Genomic DNA, 18,849 nt, shown 5'->3' with positions numbered 1-18,849 from the left:
CTGTTTTGTTGTGGATATAGATACTTTTGTACCTGTTTCCTCCAGCATCTTCACAAGGTCCTTTGCTTCTGTTCTGGGATTGATTTGCACTTTTCGCACCAAAGTACGTTAATCTCTAGGAGACAGAACGCGTCTCCTTCCTGAGTGGTATGACGGCTGCGTCATGGTGTTTATACTTGCATACTATTGTTTGTACAGATAAACGTGGTACCTTCAGGCGTTTGGAAATTGCTCCCAAGGATGAACTAGACCTGTGGAGGTCTACAATTTTATTTTATTTTTTTCCCCATGATGTCAAGCAAAGAGGCACTGAGTTTGAAGGTAGGCCTTGAAATACATCCACAGGTACACCTCCAATTGACTCAAATGATGTCAATTAGCCTATCAGAAGCTTCTAAAGCCATGATGGAATTTTCTGGAATTTTCCAAGCTGTTTAAAGGCACAGTCAATTTCGTGTATGTAAACTTCTGACCCACTGGAATTGTGATACAATGAATTGTGAGTGAAATAATCTGTCTGTATACAATTGTTGGAAAAATGACTTGTGTCATGCACAAAGTAGATGTCCTAACCGACTTGCCAAAACTATAGTTTGTTAACAAGAAATTTGTGGAGTGGTTGATAAACGGGTTTTAATGACTCGTTGCCTGCTGAAATACTTTCTAGCACAAAGTGAGAAGTGAGACCAGTTATTTGCAAACAAAAACACTTTAGTAGTACTTATGATGTTGTTGAATCAAGTGCTACTGCTTTTTCTCTGAGCGTGGCAGTGCCGCTTGGGGTCTGTCTCCTGTATGTCCAACCGTTGCTCTCTCCTCTGCCCCTGTAGGATGGCTCAGTAATACTCAAGTCTGTCTCCTGTACGTCTAACCGTTGCGCTCTCCTCTGCCCCTGTAGGATGGCTCAGTAATACTCAAGTCTCTGTCTCCTATGTGTCTAACCTTTTCTCTCCTCTCTCCCTCCCCTTTAGGATGGCGATCCAGGTGGATAAGTTTGACTTTGACACTTTGCCCCAGCCAGACCAGGAGGCCTTGCGCTACACCAACCCCAAACTACTGGAGGAGGAGAGGCTTCACGCCCAGGCCTCTATGATCAACAGCACCCTGGGCATCACCTGGAACATCATATCCTTTGTTGTTGGATGTATACAGAACCCGATTAGAAGGCATCTGAATGCTTCATCTGGAGGTCCCCTGGCTAGGGTGTGTGCCTGTTCCACTGCACTGACAGATGGAAGAACGTATGGCAAAATGTGCACGCAGCCCTGGGCCCTGAAGAAAAGGTAGTGCACTATATAGGGAATAGGGTGCCATTTGAGACACATCCCTAGTCAATATGCAGGCAGGGCGCTCAATCAGAACCTCTTAGGTAATGAGGGGGCTGTTACCAACACACAGGCTCAGTGTTGTTTAGAATGGCCTGTCAAGTTGTTACAGGGAGGAAGTGTACAATTAATAATTCATCGAAGTCCCTGTGCTGTTGAACTTGCCTTCACACTGTGTTTTCCATTTTAGTAGTGCATCAACACTCCTGTGATTGTATGCATTTGTTTGATCGGCAAGCAGTTTGGCAGCAGAGTGCATGTGTGTGCGCGGGCAGGAGGAACGGCAGTATTTGATGTTACTAGCTAATGTCGTTGTTTCTCAGAGGGTAGGTCAGAGAGCCGTGCATGACAGAAATCAGCTCCGCTCTGAACTGGGCTGTGTGATTGTTATTGAGGCTGGTCTATTATATTAGGAGGGATATTAAAACCTTCTCCCGGACAGGATAATGCAGGTCTAGTTACTGTGCAGTTCAAAGCGTAGGCTTCCTCCTCACAAAAAGACAGGACACCATCTCCAACCAAGCACTTGTTCAATGGATTTCATCATTTTTTGGTTATCTGAAATTATGTTGGAAAAACTTTTGCAGAAAGAAATGAGTTTTTAAGTATAGAAAACTAAGACCAGAAGGGTTGCAATCACATAATATTATCTGGGTCACCCTTGGCTTGGCATTTATTCATAATAACATGCATTGTTTATATCCTAGTTCTGATTTAGTAGGTGTTCAGAAACACCTTAACTCGCTGCTTTCCAGACCATGCAACTTGGCCTAGCCTTAATAGAATATCTCCCATTCACTACCCACCCACTCCTGTCCCCAGCCCCCGCCTCTGTACCCGTCCACACGGCAAGGACACAGGCACGTCACGGTGACGCCAGGCCTGGAGACAGTTGGGTGGATGGATGTCAGAACGGAGTTGTAGTTTCCTCCAGCCTAGTTCAATGTCACAGTGTCTGTGTGCCACATCTGCATCTTTCAGCACCATGCCCTCTAGGAGCCTGTGTGACAGACAGCACACACCATCTCTCCTCACTCCATATTCTAATTCTGCCACGCTGGGGAGTTTCTGTTCAGTCATTCTAACTGTGGTGTTACTTTGTCTGTTCAGTCATTCTAACTGTGGTGTTACTTTGTCTGTTCAGTCATTCTAACTGTGGTGTTACTTTGTCTGTTCAGTCATTCTAACTGTGGTGTTACTTTGTCTGTTCAGTCATTCTAACTGTGGTGTTACTTTGTCTGTTCAGTCATTCTAACTGTGGTGTTACTTTGTCTGTTCAGTCATTCTAACTGTGGTGTTACTTTGTCTGTTCAGTCATTCTAACTGTGGTGTTACTTTGTCTGTTCAGTCATTCTAACGCTGTGTGGTGTTACTTTGTCTGTTCAGTCATTCTAACGCTGTGTGGTGTTACTGTCTGTTCAGTCATTCTAACGCTGTGTGGTGTTACTGTCTGTTCAGTCATGTTAACGCTGTGTGGTGTTACTGTCTGTTCAGTCATGTTAACGCTGTGTGGTGTTACTGTCTGTTCAGTCATGTTAACGCTGTGTGGTGTTACTTTGTCTGTTCAGTCATGTTAACGCTGTGTGGTGTTACTGTCTGTTCAGTCATTCTAACTGTGGTGTTACTGTCTGTTCAGTCATTCTAACTGTGGTGTTACTGTCTGTTCAGTCATTCTAACTGTGGTGTTACTGTCTGTTCAGTCATTCTAACTGTGGTGTTACTGTCTGTTCAGTCATTCTAACTGTGGTGTTACTGTCTGTTCAGTCATTCTAACTGTGGTGTTACTGTCTGTTCAGTCATGTTAACGCTGTGTGGTGTTACTGTCTGTTCAGTCATGTTAACGCTGTGTGGTGTTACTGTCTGTTCAGTCATGTTAACTGTGGTGTTACTGTCTGTTCAGTCATGTTAACGCTGTGTGGTGTTACTGTCTGTTCAGTCATGTTAACGCTGTGTGGTGTTACTTTGTCTGTTCAGTCATTCTATCTGTGGTGTTACTTTGTCTGTTCAGTCATTCTGACTGTGGTGTTACTGTCTGTTCAGTCATTCTAACTGTGGTGTTACAGCAGCACAGTATTATTTCAGTCATTAGTCACACTGTCAGCTGTGTGGTGGACCAGAGGAGCACGTCGTCTTTATCATAACATATTATCAACCTAATGTCTTTATGACAGCTCTTTTTATCAGAGTTTTCTGCATTAGCAGCATTAGCTCCCTAGTCAGCGCTACACCAGACAGCCTTAAGATGTCACCAAGAAAAGGTTCAACGGTTACAACCTTGATGTACTCTTTTGTTCTCTCAATCTCCTCTGATAAGTGATTGTTACTGAGTGCTCAGGAACAGAAGGACTCGACAGGCAGAGCTAAATGTGGGTTCTTAGCCAACCAATCGGATTGGAGTCACAGGTTGACTTGCAGTGTTGCAGTTTTGCTCCCAGAAACCATGCTAGGCTAGAAGACATGGATGTGTGGGCGGTTTTGAAAAGCAACTTGGCTGAGGAGAGGTCTGCTCTGTAGGCTTTTATACATAATTAGTTTTCTCTCTGAGTTGTGAGGAGAGGTTGTTAGTTACTCCCAGTGCTTATTATGAGACCTATTACACAAAGAGGATGGTTATTACCATAATTCCCCCCACTTATGGTTGAGGAGATATCTTTATTACTCTTTGGGTTGTTAAGGAAGTTTTACTTTTCAGGGTTCTCATTGTATTCCCCGGAATTGGATTTGTAATTGGATATTATATTTCTTAAACGCAACATTCAGAAAAGCCAGTCAAAGTGACCGTTCAGCTAAAGACTGTCATGGTAGCAGTTCATGTGTTCCTACTCTATGTAGCCTGGTCTGTTACTGCGTCTGACACCAAGCCTTGAGCAGTTTGCAGAGAGACTTTCTATTCCACATATAGAACAGAACATGTACTTTACATGCACAGTAATGGCCAGCCAGCCAGCAGCCAGCCAGCAGCCAACCATGAGTCTGTCTGCCTCGAGCCCTCAGCTCTCCTAACAGAGTCACTAGGCAACCAGGGAGCCACAGGCTTATCTATCAACCACTGGGCTGCAGCCAATTTACAGCTACACTGGAGAGTCATACTTCATATATCCTTTTCTCTCTCTCTCGTATATTTGTCAGGTGTATCTTTGCCACTTTGTTAGTTTGTTTTCAAATCAGATTTTGTTTGTCACATGCTTCATACCAGTACCAGGTGGATGTACTGGGGTATGAGGTAATTGAGGTAGATATGTACATATAGGTAGGGATAAAGTGACTAGGCAACAGGATAGATAATAAACAGTAACAGCAGCGTATGTGATGAGTCAAAAAGAGATTAGTGCAAAAAGGGTCAATGCAGATAGTCCCGGTAGCTACTGGTTATTAACTATTTAACTCACTATTTAGCAGTCTGATTGTTTGGAGGTACAGTTGAAGTCGTAAGTTTACATACACTTAGGTTGGAGTCATTAAAACTCGTAATACAACCACTCCACAAATTGCTTGTTAACAAGCTATAGTTTTGGCAAGTTGGTTAGGACATCTACTTTTTGCATGACACCAGTAATTTTTCCAACAATTGTTTACAGACAGATTATTTCACTCATTATTCATTATATCAGGCTAATTATATATATATATAGGCTAATTTACATCATTTGAGTCAATCGGAGGTGTACCTGTGGATGTATTTCAAGGCCTACCTTCAAACCTTGTCTCTTTGCTTGACATCATGGGAAAATCTAAAGAAATCAGCCAAGACCTCAGAAAAACAGTTGTAGACCTCCACAAATCTGGTTCATCCTTGGGAGAAATTTCCAAATGCCTGAAGGTACCACGTTCATCTGTACAAACAATAGCATGCAAGTATAAACACCATGGGACCATGCAGCTGTCATACCGCTCAGGAAGGAGACGTGTTCTGTCTCCTAGAGATTAATGTACTTTGGTGCAGTTTGCAACTGTACATGGGGCCAAAGATCATACTTTTTGGAGAAATATCCTCTGGTCTGATGAAAGAAAAATAGAACTGTTTGGCCATAATGACCATCGTTATGTTTGGAGGAAAAAGGGGGAGGCTTGCCAGCCGAAGAACACCATCCCAACCGTGAAGCACGGGGGTGGCAGCATCATGTTGTGGGCGTGCTTTGCTGCAGGAGGGACTGGTGCAATTCACAATATATTTGGCATCATGAGGATGGAGAATTATGTGGATATATTGAAGCAACATCTCAAGACATCAGTCAGGAAGCTAAAGCTTGGTCGTAAATGGGTCTTTCAAATGGACAATGACCCCAAGCATACTTCCAAAGTTGTGGCAAAATGGCTTAAGTACAACAAAGTCAAGCTATTTGAGTGGCCACCACAAAGCTCTGACCTCAATCCTATAGAAAATGTGTGGGCAGAACTGAAAAGGTGTGTGCGAGCAAGGAGGCCTACAAACCTGACTCAGTTACCCCAGCTCTGTCAGGAGAAATGGGCCAAAATTCACCCAACTTATTGTGGGAAGCTTGTGGAAGGCTACCCGAAACGTTTGACCCAAGTTAAACAATTTAAAGGCAATTCTACCAAATACTAATTGAGTGTATGTAAACTTCTGACCTACTGGGAATGTGATGAAAGAGACAAAAGCTGAAATAAATCATTCTCTCTACTATTATTCTGACATTTCACATTCTTAAAATGAAGTGGTGATCCTAACTGACCTAAAACAGGGGATTTTTAGGATTAAATGTCAGGAATTGTGAAAAAACTGAGTTTAAATGTATTTGGTTAAGGTGTATGTAAACTTCCCACTTCAACTGTAGAAGCTGTTCAGGGTTGTGTCGATTCCAGACTTGGTCCATCTGTACTGCTTGCCGTGCGGTAGCAGAGAGAACAGTCTATGACTTGGATGGCTGGAGTCTAGTTTTGTCACTAAAGAATTGTGCCCTTTCCTCATATCCAGTTGAAGGGAGTGAAAATGTCACGGCACTGTGTACCTTAGTTTGAACATTGTTACCTGTGAATCCTTTCTCTCTATTAATTACAAACGTCGTCAGAGACACTGAGGCCCCAGCCCCCTCCAGTCCGGTGTCTAGTCCTTAACCCTAGCCCACCCGTCTGTCCGTCGCCAGGGAGAGGCCAGTGTGGAGGGAGTCCTCAACCAGTTGGTCCTCGAGCACCTGCAGCTGGCACCTCTACAGTGGGGTGAGTACACATGCACACACACACAGTGCCATATATGAGATGCTTGGCATTACCTTTGAAGAAAAACTACTGAAAGGTATGTGTGTTTTTGTCACTACTCAAACGATCAGTCCACGGACATTATGACCATGGATCACGATGAGGATCAAAAGAGTCGATCATCATCGTTCCTATGGGAACCCAAAGAACCCAAACCAATGCACCTGGCTATTAACACAATCCCACCACTCTGGTCTCCAGTCGTGTTTTCTATTTGCATCTATATTAGGCTATTTTAGGGAGCTGCCAGTAGGCAGACTGGAGAGGCTGGGGGACGTGTGAAGCACCCTGGGACACCACGGAGAGACTTGGAGGTGCTTCCCTCCCTCTCTGGGCCTCGCCATCTGTGAACAGCCGTCGAAATTATCAGCTTTGGTTTATTTATTGTGTGTGCGCACGTGGGTGTATGTGTTTGTGTGTGTGTGTGTGGGTGTTTATTTTTGACGAACAGTGTGGCTTTTTGGGGGGGAGGTCAGTGAGTGTGTTCATTAGTCAGTTCAGTGTCTCCTGGTTTGGCAGAAAGAGGGCCATCTGTTTGTGACGGTGACACAACAGATATCTCGTGGTAGATGAGGGCGGCACAAATTTGCTTCTCTTCTGTTCTCGTGACCAATTTTCCAATCTAGCTTCTGTCTGAGTGTTCAAAGGACCCACATCTTCTGGCATTGTATTCATGTAATTCCTGGTCTATTACTTTCTGAGGAATGTGGATTCTGTCATTTTGAAGAGCACATCATCCCAGGGTCTCAATTACAGGCCTTCTCTATAGCATTCTTCCTGAGGATCAAACCATCACTACACAGAGTGGACTGACGCGTTTAATACCATACGGCTACAGGCTGCAGTCAAGTTATTTTGTATTTTCCTACTGCGATGTGTTCAGCTGTGAATCATGTGGTACAACATGGTTTCTCTTATGTGTTTTGAGTGTGGGGTAAAGCATCGTCTTTCTAGGTTGTGGCCATGTTGGAAGAGATCATAAAGATACTGTTCTTGACTCTAGTTCCAATGAATCAGATATACTGTGTCTTCTTTTCGTTTGCTTTCCACTGTGGCCTTGTTGAGGTGAGGTGTAATTGGATTAATGAGGGTCTATTTGTCCTGATGTCTCGACTATGTCCCTAATGATAGATAATGACAGAAGTCACTTTGCCCCGAGATATCATTGATGATCAGCTACTGTATGCGTCAACGGAATCATTAACTCATACGCGCCATTTATTCATTCGTAAATTACAATGATTTTGTGCCATTACGAAACAAGATGACAGTATCATTTCTAACCGACTTCCACTGTCATGTCTCTGAACTGGGTTGAGAGTGAAGCCCTTACTATCCACTGTCTAGCCTTGCCAGGGAGTCAGACTTCCAATAGCCTACAGGCTGTAGCTAGCTGCTGTATGGGTGAAGGCGCTGAACGTGAACAGAGCTGTCGGAGCTAAATCATCCTGGTAGTTAGTGTCGTCCCTGGGCTGGCTGGCTACTTCCTCCCCTAATTTTGAGCTGAATACACAGATGATCCTACACTGACTTTGTCTCGCTCCTCTGCCCCCGTTCTCCCCTGCTTCTCCTTAGCTCACACAGCCCAGTAAACCAGTCCCGTTTCCCCAAAGCTTTGGAGCGAACGTGGCACAGTATTTCTCTCGACAAACCAGCCGCACAGCCAGATGAGAGGAACAGTTGTGTTGTCAATCTTCTGTTTGTAAACAAATAATATTGACATTACAGAGCCAGGTAAAGAGGACTGGTTGTCTGATGGAGGATATCAGGGCCCCACCAGGACACAGTAACTTGCACATTATTTCCCTCCACAGAAAACCTTTCTCAGTTTACAAGTTGAGGCTGATACTCGTTTCCTCAGAGGTCTGCTTTTCTTTTTACTGTGTTGTCTAAGTTACAAAGAGCTTATGGTTATGTAAAGGTTGATGGGTAATGGAAAGGGGGCTTCTGATTTCATCATGAGCGCTGTTGTTGTCTCTCCCCTCAAAGCTCGAGCAACATGGAACGTCTTTCACACTACCATAGCAACCCATGAATATTTAATTGTGGACATTTCCAATAAAGGAGAAACGGGGAATGTGGCAGGAACAGAAAGGGTCTTTATGACTTCCTGTTTGCTCAGCGCCTTATTGAATGGGGAGCTAGGGACCGTTAGGAAGTGATTACCCCTTTGGGCAGCGTCAGAGCAGCAACACCCTCGCTACTACAGAGCAGAGTGTACACACTGATATGATCATCTAGCATCTATATTAGTGTTTAAAGTCACTGTCTCTAATGCCTTGGCGGGGAAGAGGATATTTTACAGAGTGGCAATGTAAGGTGTATTTAAGTGTCTGGTACGTCTCTTTATTCGTGTTGTTTCAGTGTGGAGGGGGATGAAGTAGCCAGGTAAACAGGCTGCACTGCATTACTTCCACGTTAGCTTTTTCATCTTGATTCTTTCCGCTCCACCGAGCCTCAACAAACAATCATTTGGTAAATTCCATTAGTTACCCTTTTTCTTTTTCAGTGGCATTTCTCTTTATTTTGTAAGCATTAACCTATTTTTTTTTCACTGTTTATCATCGTCGCTTCTTCAACAGTTTCTCTACAATCAATTACTAGTTTAGTTTGTGTGTGTTCTTTATATACAGTGTATTCTGAAAGTATTCAGACCCCTTGACTTTTTCCGCATTTTTTTAACGTTACAGCCTTATTCTAAAATCGATTACATTGTTTTTTTCCCCTCATCAATCTACACCCCATAATGACAAGCAAAAACATTTTTATTTTTATTTTTGCAAATTTAGAAAATATGTAAAACTGAAATCACATTTACACAAGTATTCAGACCCATTACTCAGTACTTTGTGGAATCATCTTTGGCAGTGATTACAGCCTTGAGTCTTCTTGGGTATGACGCTTCAAGCTTGGCACACTTGTATTTGGAGAGTTTCTCCCATTTTTCTCTGCAGATCCTCTCAAGCTCTGTCAGGTTGGATGGGGAGCATCACTGCACAGCTATTTTCAGGTCTCTCCAGAGATGATCGATCAGAAAAGCCAGAAAAGCCAGGGTTCAAGTCTGAGCTTTTGTTGGGGCACTCAAGGACATTAAGAGACTTGTCCCGAAGCCGCTCCTGTGTTGTCTTGGATGTGTGCTTAGGGTTGTTGTCCTGTTGCAAGGTGAACCTTCACCCCCTGAGCACTCTCTAGCAGGTTTTCATCACGGCTCTCTCTGTACTTTACTCCGTTCATCTTTGCCTCGATCCTGACTAGTCTCCCAGTCCATGCCGCTCACAAACATCCCCACAGCATGATGCTGCCGCCACCATGCTTCACTGTAGGGATGGTTCCAGGTTTCCTCCAGACGTGACGCTTGGCATTTAGGCCAAAGATTTCAATCTTGGTTTCATCAGACCGGAGAATCTTGTTTCTCATGGTCTGAGAGTCTTTAGGGGACTTTTGGCTCCAAGCAGGCTGTCATGTGCCTTTTACTGAGGAGTGACTTCCGTCTGGCCACTCTACCATAAAGGCCTGATTGGTGGAGTGCTGCAGAGATGGTTGTCCTTCTAGAAGGTTCTCCCATCTCCACAGAGTAACTCTAGAGCTCTGTCAGAGTGACCATCAAGTTCTTGGTCACCTCCCTGACCAAGGCCTTTCTCCCCCGATTGCTCAGTTTGGCCGGGCGACCAGCTCTAGGAAGTAGTCTTGGGGGTTTCAAACTTCTTCCATTTAAGAATGATGGAGGACCATTGGAGGCCACTGTGGGGACCTTCAGTGCTGCAGAAATGTTTTGGTGCCCTTCCGCAGATCTGTTCCTGGACATAATCCTGTCTCGGAACTCTGCGGACAATTCTTTCGATCTCATGGCTTGGTTTTTGTTCTGACATACACTGTCAACTGTGGGACCTTATATAGACAGGTGTGTGCCTTTCCAAATCATGTCCAATCAATTGAATTTACCACAGGTGGACTCCAATCAACTCCAACTGAGCTCAATTTTGACTATCATACCAAAGGGTCTAAATACTTATGTAAATTCGTTTTTTTAAATATATTTTTTAAAATAAATTTGCAAACATTTCTAAAAGCCTGTTTTCACGTTGTCATTATGGGGTACTGTGTGTGGATTGATGAGGGGGAAAAAAACAAATGTAATACATTTTTGAATAAGAATGTAACATAACAAAATGTTGAAAAGGTGAAGGGGTCTGAATACTTTGAATGCGCTGTATATACAGTGGGGCAAAAAAGTATTTAGTCAGCCACCAATTGTGCAAGTTCTCCCACTTAAAAAAGATGAGAGGCCTGTAATTTTCACCATAGGGACACTTCAACTAAGACAGACAAAATGAGAGAAAAAAAATCCAGAAAATCACATTGTAGGATTTTTAATGAATTTATTTGCAAATTATAGTGGAAAATTAGTATTTAGTCAATAAAAAAAGTGTATCTCAATACTTTGTTGGCAATGACAGAGGTCAAACGTTTTCTATAAGTCTTCACAAGGTTTTCACACACTGTTGCTGGTATTTTGGCCCATTCCTCCATGCAGATCTCCTCTAGAGCAGTGATGTTTTGGGGCTGTTGCTGGGCAACACGGACTTTCAACTCCCTCCAAAGATTTTCTATGGGGTTGAGATCTGGAGACTGGCTAGGCCACTCCAGGACCTTGAAATGCTTCTTACGAGGCCACTCCTTCGTTGCCCGGGTGGTGTGTTTGGGATCATTGTCATGCTGAAAGACCCAGCCACATTTCATCTTCAATGCCCTTGCTGTTGGAAGGAGGTTTTCACTCAAAATCTCACGATACATGGCCCCATTCATTCTTTCCTTTACACGGATCAGTCGTCCTGGTCCCTTTGCAGAAAAACAGCCCCAAAGCATGATGTTTCCACCCCCATGCTTCACAGTAGGTATGGTGTTCTTTGGATGCAACTCAGCATTCTTTGTCCTCCAAACACGACGAGTTGAGTTTTTACCAAAAAGTTATATTTTGGTTTCATCTGACCATATGACATTCTCCCAATCTTCTTCTGGATCATCCAAATGCTCTTTAGCAAACTTCAGACGGGCCTGGACATGTACTGGCTTAAGCAGGGGGACACGTCTGGTACTGCATGATTTGAGTCCCTGGCGGCGTAGTGTGTTACTGATGGTAGGCTTTCTTACTTTGGTCCCAGCTCTCTGCAGCTCATTCACTAGGTCCCCCCGTGTGGTACTGGGATTTTTGCTCACCGTTCTTGTGATCATTTTGACCCCACAGGGTGAGATCTTGCGTGGAGCCCCAGATCGAGGGAGATTATCAGTGGTCTTGTATGTCTTCCATTTCCTAATAATTGCTCCCACAGTTGATTTCTTCAAACCAAGCTGCCTACCTATTGCAGATTCAGTCTTCCCAGCCTGGTACAGGTCTACAATTTTGTTTCTGGTGTCTTTTGACAGCTCTTTGGTCTTGACCATAGTGGAGTTTGGAGTGTGACTGTTTGAGGTTGTGGACAGGTGTCTTTTATACTGATAACAAGTTCAAACAGGTGCCATTAATAAAGGTAACGAGTGGAGGACAGAGGAGCCTCTTAAAGAAAAAGTTACAGGTCTGTGAGAGCCAGAAATCTAGCTTGTTTGTAAGTGACCAAATACTTTTTTTCCACCATAATTTGCAAATAAATTCATTAAAAGTCCTACAATCTGATTTTCTGGATTTTTTTTCTCGTTTTGTCTGTCATAGTGGAAGTGTACCTATGATGAAAAATACAGGCCTCTCTCATCTTTTTAAGTGGGGGAACTTGCACAATTGGTGGCTGACTAAATACTTTTTTGCCCCACTGTATAGAGTGGGGTGCATATATAGAGTGGGGTGCATATATAGAGTGGGGTGCATATATATAGAGTGGGGTGCATATATATAGAGTGGGGTGCATATATAGAGTGGGGTGCATATATAGAGTGGGGTGCATATATATAGAGTGGGGTGCATATATATAGAGTGGGGTGCATATATATAGAGTGGGGTGCATATATAGAGTGGGGTGCATATATATAGAGTGGGGTGCATATATATAGAGTGGGGTGCATATATATAGAGTGGGGTGCATATATATAGAGTGGGGTGTATATATATAGAGTGGGGTGTGTATATATATAGAGTGGGGTGTGTATATATATAGAGTGGGGTGTATATATATATAGAGTGGGGTGTATATATATAGAGTGGGGTGTATATATATATAGAGTGGGGTGTATATATATATATAGAGTGGGGTGCATATAGCGTGGGGTGCATATAGAGTGGGGTGCATAATTGTTCTCACCCTTGATAAACATTGAGAGCAAAAAAAGACTGTCAAATAAATAATCCAAATACTGAGCTCTATTGTATGGAGATAAAAGGAAATTATATTATTTAATAACAAGTAATAACACTATTTATTTTGAACAGATATGGTTATTGGAACCCCTGTTATCCATACTCCAGCACCCCACCCTTGCCAGGATAACAACACTATTTTTCCAAAATGTTTTATCAGGTTGGAGAACACATTGGGAGGGATCTTAGACCATTCCTCCATATAGAATCTTTCCAGATTGTTTTAACCAAAAAACATTTCTGTTCTCCAATCTCATATAACACTTTAGATAAAGGTCCAGTGGACTTATCCTCTCAAAGTGAGGGTGCTGAAGTATTACAAACAGGGGTGCCAATAATTTTGACCCCATCTTTTTTACTTTACTTCAGCACCCTCACCTTGAGAGGATAAGTACACTGGGCCTTTATCTAAAGTGTTTTATGAGATTGGAGTACAGAAATTGCAAAAGGGGCAACCTGCTTACTTGCTAAAGGGGCAACCTGCAGTTGCTTCATACATTATTGGACTTATACATTATTGATATGTACCTATTGGTTCTTGAAGAATATAACTTATAAATGCCTCATGAGCTTAGTTTAACTGTCGTACCCCATCAGAACCCAAAATATAAGCCATCATTCAGCTTTTTAGCTTAAACAGTGGCAGGGACTACATTTGGTTATTGTTTCAACTGCTGATTGCTGCTTTAAACAACATATCTTTCTCTGAACAATTGTATTAGTATAAAATAATATAATTTCCCAAAAATTGTGAGCATACGATATAGCTCAGTATTTCTATTATTTATTTTATGCGTCATTTTTGCTCATTATTATCAAGGGTGACAATTACTGTCCCCACAGTATGTATGTATGTATGTATGTATGTATGTATGTATGTATGTATGTATGTATGTATGTATGTATGTATGTATGTATGTATGTATGTATGTATGTATGTATGTATGTATGTATATATATATATATACGTATACATATATATATACATATATATACGTATATATATATATATATATATATATATATATATGTGTGTGTGTGTGTGTGTGTGTGTGTGTGTGTGTATATACATTATATTATAGCCCACCTAAAGCTTAGGTCTCATAAACAACCCTTTCATTAAAAACACTTTAAATATATGGATTAAAGTCTGTAAACAAGCAGAAGGGTTTAGATCTATATATGAACAAACACCCTTCTGTAATAACCCCATCTTACCCAAAGCCCTGAGAGATGGTATTACATTTTCTTGGTTCAACAAAGGAATGAAAACATTTGGTAATCTCTATAGAGAAGGTGAACTACTATCCTTTCAACAACTGGCATCTCATGTTCAGTTACCTCAAACTCATTTCTTCAAGTACCTACAGGTTAGGCATTACATTGCCACTCAGCAGGGAGGTAGGATTCAGCCCATGAGGAAACCTAAAACGGATCAACTGTGGCTGGAGAGGAAAGGGGTAAAAGGTTTCATTTGTTACATGTACTCTGGTCTTCAAGCTTTGTTGGGGAACGATGAACCTCTGAAAGCTTGCATGGAGTGGCATGATGACCTTGGTCTCATTGTTGAGGATGAGAGCACTTTTTAGATGGGTGCATATATAGAGGTGGTTTTTAGATGCTCAGCGTCTTTAATTTAACACAAGTTGATGCAATTCAATATTTTACATAGGGTCTACTTTACACCAGAGAGACTGTATAAGATCAATTCTAAATATTCAACATTTTGCCCAAGGTGGAAAATGGGAGTGGGCACACTTATTCATATGTTTTTGTCCTGCCCTGAACTAAGCAATTATAGGAAAGACATTATTCAGATCTTATCACAGGTCACTAATATGACGGTACCACTCTAGATCCTTTCCTTATTCTTCTTGGAGACGATTCTGTTCTACCAGTTAATATTTGTAGCAAATCCAGATTCATTAAATTAGCAGTCATTGCAGCCAATAAATGCACAGCTATTATATGAAAGAGTGACACTCCGCCAAGCAAGCAGATGTGGCTAAAAGAACAATCTTCCTATATTCCATCTGAAAGAATAACATCCAATCTACGTAATAAACCCTTTGAATTTCCTGATGTCTGGGGGACTTTCAGCAGTTTCTAGAGACGTCACCTCAGCTGCCTCATTACTACTGTCTTCATGAATGTATTATTATTATTGGTTTTTGTGTTGAATCATTTATTTTCTAGCATGGAATGTGAAGGTCATTCTGTTTCTTTTTGTTGTTGTTAATCAGTGAAGCTAATACCGGTAGAGGGGAGGGAGGGGGGGGGGGGGTGTTCCTGTGTTGGGAAGGGTTTTGCACGATGTGCCCCCATGTAGCATGGTGTTTTGTGTAGGTGGAAGGAATAACGGGGCATTACCTGTGTCATATTTTTCTGATGGTTAAATTGTTTAAAAAATACAGGGAGTCACACTGGCCACCTCTGCACTGCTCTCTACACAGCCTACTATTGGACCTCTCCATGGGCAGAAAGCAACATCAATACTATTGGCTGACTTAGCAGGTTTAATGGCAGACTCCTCTCACAGTGATTTGTTCATTCAAGCCCATTTTTCAACAAGAATCACGTGGACTCGTGTCTGAATCGATTACTGTCTGTTTGGCAGCTGCCCTGGATAAGAAATATGCATACAACTTCAGCAATGAGGTCAACTTTGGACACATTCCTGCCTGCAGCAGCAGAAAAGCTAGGTACTTTATCAGATAGTGTTCCACACACACACCTCCCTACGTAAATGTCATCCGAGGCACCTTGGTGTGCTTGGTGTTTCTTCCCCTATTGTTTTTCAGAAGGTTACTGGCTGGTCGTCCTGATTATCTGTGACAAACGATACTGACGCTCCAAAAAACCTGGAGGGGTCTTCTCCTCCAGAGCACGAGTCACAGATGGAGGGATAGAGATGAAGGGATAGAAAGAGATGGATAGATATCATTACATGAGAGCAATAGAATATCCTGAGTAATTGAATGAGTGCGAAGGAATAGAGCCATATTAATTGGATTTAACCATAAACCATTGTTTAAATCTGTCACATGGCCATCTCCAAATACACTACATGACCAAAGGTATATGGACACCTGCTGGTCAAACATCTCATTCCAAAATCATGGGCATTAATATGGAGTTGGTCCCCCTTTTGCTGCTATAACAGCCTCCACTCTTCTGGGAAGGCTTTCCACTAGATATTAAAACATTGCTGCGGGGACTTGCTTCCGTTCAGCCACAAGAGCATTAGTGAGGTCGGACACTGATGTTGTGGTGTTCGATGGGGTTGAGGTCAGGGCTCCGTGCAGGCCAGTCAAGTTCTTCCACACTGATCTCGACAAACCATTTCTGTATGGACCTCGCTTTGTGCACGGGGGCATTGTCATGCTGAAAACATTGTATGCTGTAGTGTTAAAATATCCCTTCACTGGAACTAAGGGGCCTGAACCATGAAAAACAGACCCAGACCATACAGACCCAGACCATCCTTTACTAAACTTTATAGTTGGCACTATTCATTCGGGCAGGTAAAGTTCTGCTGGCATCCGCCAAACCCAGATTCGTCCTTCGGACTGTCAGATGGTGAGGCGTGATTCATCACTCCAGAGAACACGTTTCCACTCCTCCGGAGTTCGATGGTGGTGAGCGTTACACCACTCCAGCCGATGCTTGGTATTGCGCATGGTGATCTTAGGCTTGTGTGCGTCTGCTTGGCCATGGAAACACATTCCATTTCCTTTCTATTGAACCGGGCCCAGCCAGGGTAGGTGGCAGTAGTTGCAGCAGTAGCAGGGTTTGTGTTCTACAGCCTGTTATAGTCCTATGTTCATAACACTTCAATCTTTCTGAACAGGGCCCAGGAAACCAGAGGGTGGCAGGGTTTATGTGTTCTGCAGCCGGCCTGGCGTAGCGTTATGGAAAGAGCCTCATTGATTACTGCTCCTCTACTGACTATTGAATTGAAGCCAAAGTGGCACACCTTGTGTTGGGAGTCTCCACATCAGCTTAATAGACTGGAGTTAAATAAATAGATATCTACATGCCGAGTTACCCTCCATAGGCAACTCTGGCTCTCAGGGACTCTCAGGGGCTCTCAGGGACTCTCAGGGACTCTGAGAGCCATGCGTCCCACATGGCACCATATTTAGTGCAAGACTTTGACTGGTTCTCTATATAGCTCCTATGTACTGAGACCTGGCAGTAGCTAAGCAGTGAGAGAGATGAGAAGACAGAATGACAGAAACACACAGAGAGAGAGAGGACTTTGGCCTTCCCTCCCCCGCACAACAACAGGCTACCACCGGGAACCCGTCTTAACGGAATGAAAATTCACCCCTGAATGGAAAGACAAATGTTTGGGTTGGCAGGGAGAGATTAAAGGAGAGAGAGGGAGGGAGGTGGGGCAGCTGTAGAAAGCAGAAGATCATTTAATAAGACAGCTCTTTTTCAACTGGCTCTACATGTGTGCGTATGTGCGTGCTTGTATGTCTGCTCAGACAGATGGCCATTTGGAGTGGTTACAGGCGGCTGGGTGCTCAGTACACACCTGGGACTTCTTAGGGGGGTAATGTACCTTTAAGGCTCTGGTCAGGAGTCCACACGCCAGGAGGAAGAGCACCATGGTGGTACTGGATGGGACTGTACACCCTTCCTGACCATGAGATTGCACTGGGGATGACTAGATAGATTGTTGGAGACACACACACACACACACAATCAAGACAGTCTTGTGTTCCTGAGTCAGCAGCAGCGGTAAGGCTGGGATGGAGGTAGTGTATTCAGGGAGGAAGAAGATGGCCTCCCTGGGAGGATCATGGTGTCATCCTGATCAAGGCTTTTCACAGGCTTTTTAGTCCCCTCTACATAAGCTCCCAATGGCCCTATCACTCTCCTGATGACAACACAGGAGAGAGGGGCTTACTTAAATACTGTTGGTCTCATGGGTCTCAGCAGTCTAGCCCTGACAGTAAGGCGTTGATTGAAGGGGCTGAGGAGAAGTAAGGGGGCTGCTGAGAGGAACAGATCCCCCATACTAAACAGGGCCTAAATAGTTGTGTGGAGGGTGGAGGCCAACACCCCCTTGGCAAGCAGCCAATGAGGTGGTGTAAATCAGGGGCGATGCTGTGCAGTGTCAGGAGCTGCCCCATTTATCTGCCTGTTTTTCAGCCCTGTCACCCAAACTCTGTCCATCAACCCTCCTTACGATCAACCAGAGATTCCATGTCCATCACGTTCCACAGTAGCTATGCCACACCATGCTCCTGATCCGTCCCTTCTCTTTGGACAGTCTATATCAACTTGCCAACTGCCCCATTGTAGCAGTAGCTAGTCACTCCACTGTTGTTCATGTGAACAATCCTCCTCATCCACAACATGGTCTTATTATGAATATCCCAGCATATAAATAAATAGCACAGCTATCCACTGTTTACCAGAGCATTGTCGTTCTGAAACTAGTCTAGTGTTATGGTGTTGTTTGAAACAGCTGAAGTATTTTCATGACCTGAACATCTATTTATTTTCTATGTTCTCCAGCTTAGCCACAGTGGACCTTTTACTTACTTTATTGTTAAGCCATTTCACAGTCCTGTTTCCCCGTTTCTCCACTTTCCATCAAATAAAACCCCTCCTTTCATTGATTTCTGTAACGGAAATAAGAGTTTCCCCAGAGGCGACCTTTACATCCCTGAAAGACAAATTACCTGACATTTCTAAACGAAACACAGCCGTGTGTGTGTGGTGTGTGTTGCTATAATGTGTCAAAGCCGTTTCACTGAGCCAGATTGTGTGTTTTTCACTGCCACAGACTTCACAGATGATTTCTGCTTTGTTTATACTCCTCTCCTCCAACCTGCACCATCCATCACATAGCCTGGTTAAACCAGACTGAACTTTGCACTTAGTGCAGCATTCAGTCTGGTTTAACCAGGCTATCAATCACGTGCTAAAATAGGAAAATGGGGT

General features: G+C 43.2%; 1 protein-coding gene across 1 annotated transcript in view; it reads left to right on the top strand.

Moving 5' to 3' along the window:
- The window catches only part of LOC115128530 (trafficking protein particle complex subunit 9-like), a 330,259-nt gene that overhangs the window by 225,914 nt on the left and 85,496 nt on the right, over positions 1–18,849 (top strand). Inside the window, exons 22-23 of the mRNA XM_065017786.1 lie at positions 972–1,125; positions 6,413–6,503. Of these exons, the coding sequence (XP_064873858.1) occupies positions 972–1,125; positions 6,413–6,503 (245 nt within the window). The remainder of the gene's footprint in view (positions 1–971; positions 1,126–6,412; positions 6,504–18,849) is intronic.

This window comes from Oncorhynchus nerka, linkage group LG4 (assembly GCF_034236695.1).
Source record: "Oncorhynchus nerka isolate Pitt River linkage group LG4, Oner_Uvic_2.0, whole genome shotgun sequence".
In the NCBI taxonomy this organism is placed as follows: domain Eukaryota; kingdom Metazoa; phylum Chordata; class Actinopteri; order Salmoniformes; family Salmonidae; genus Oncorhynchus; species Oncorhynchus nerka.
This window is presented reverse-complemented; position numbering and strand designations above follow the sequence as displayed.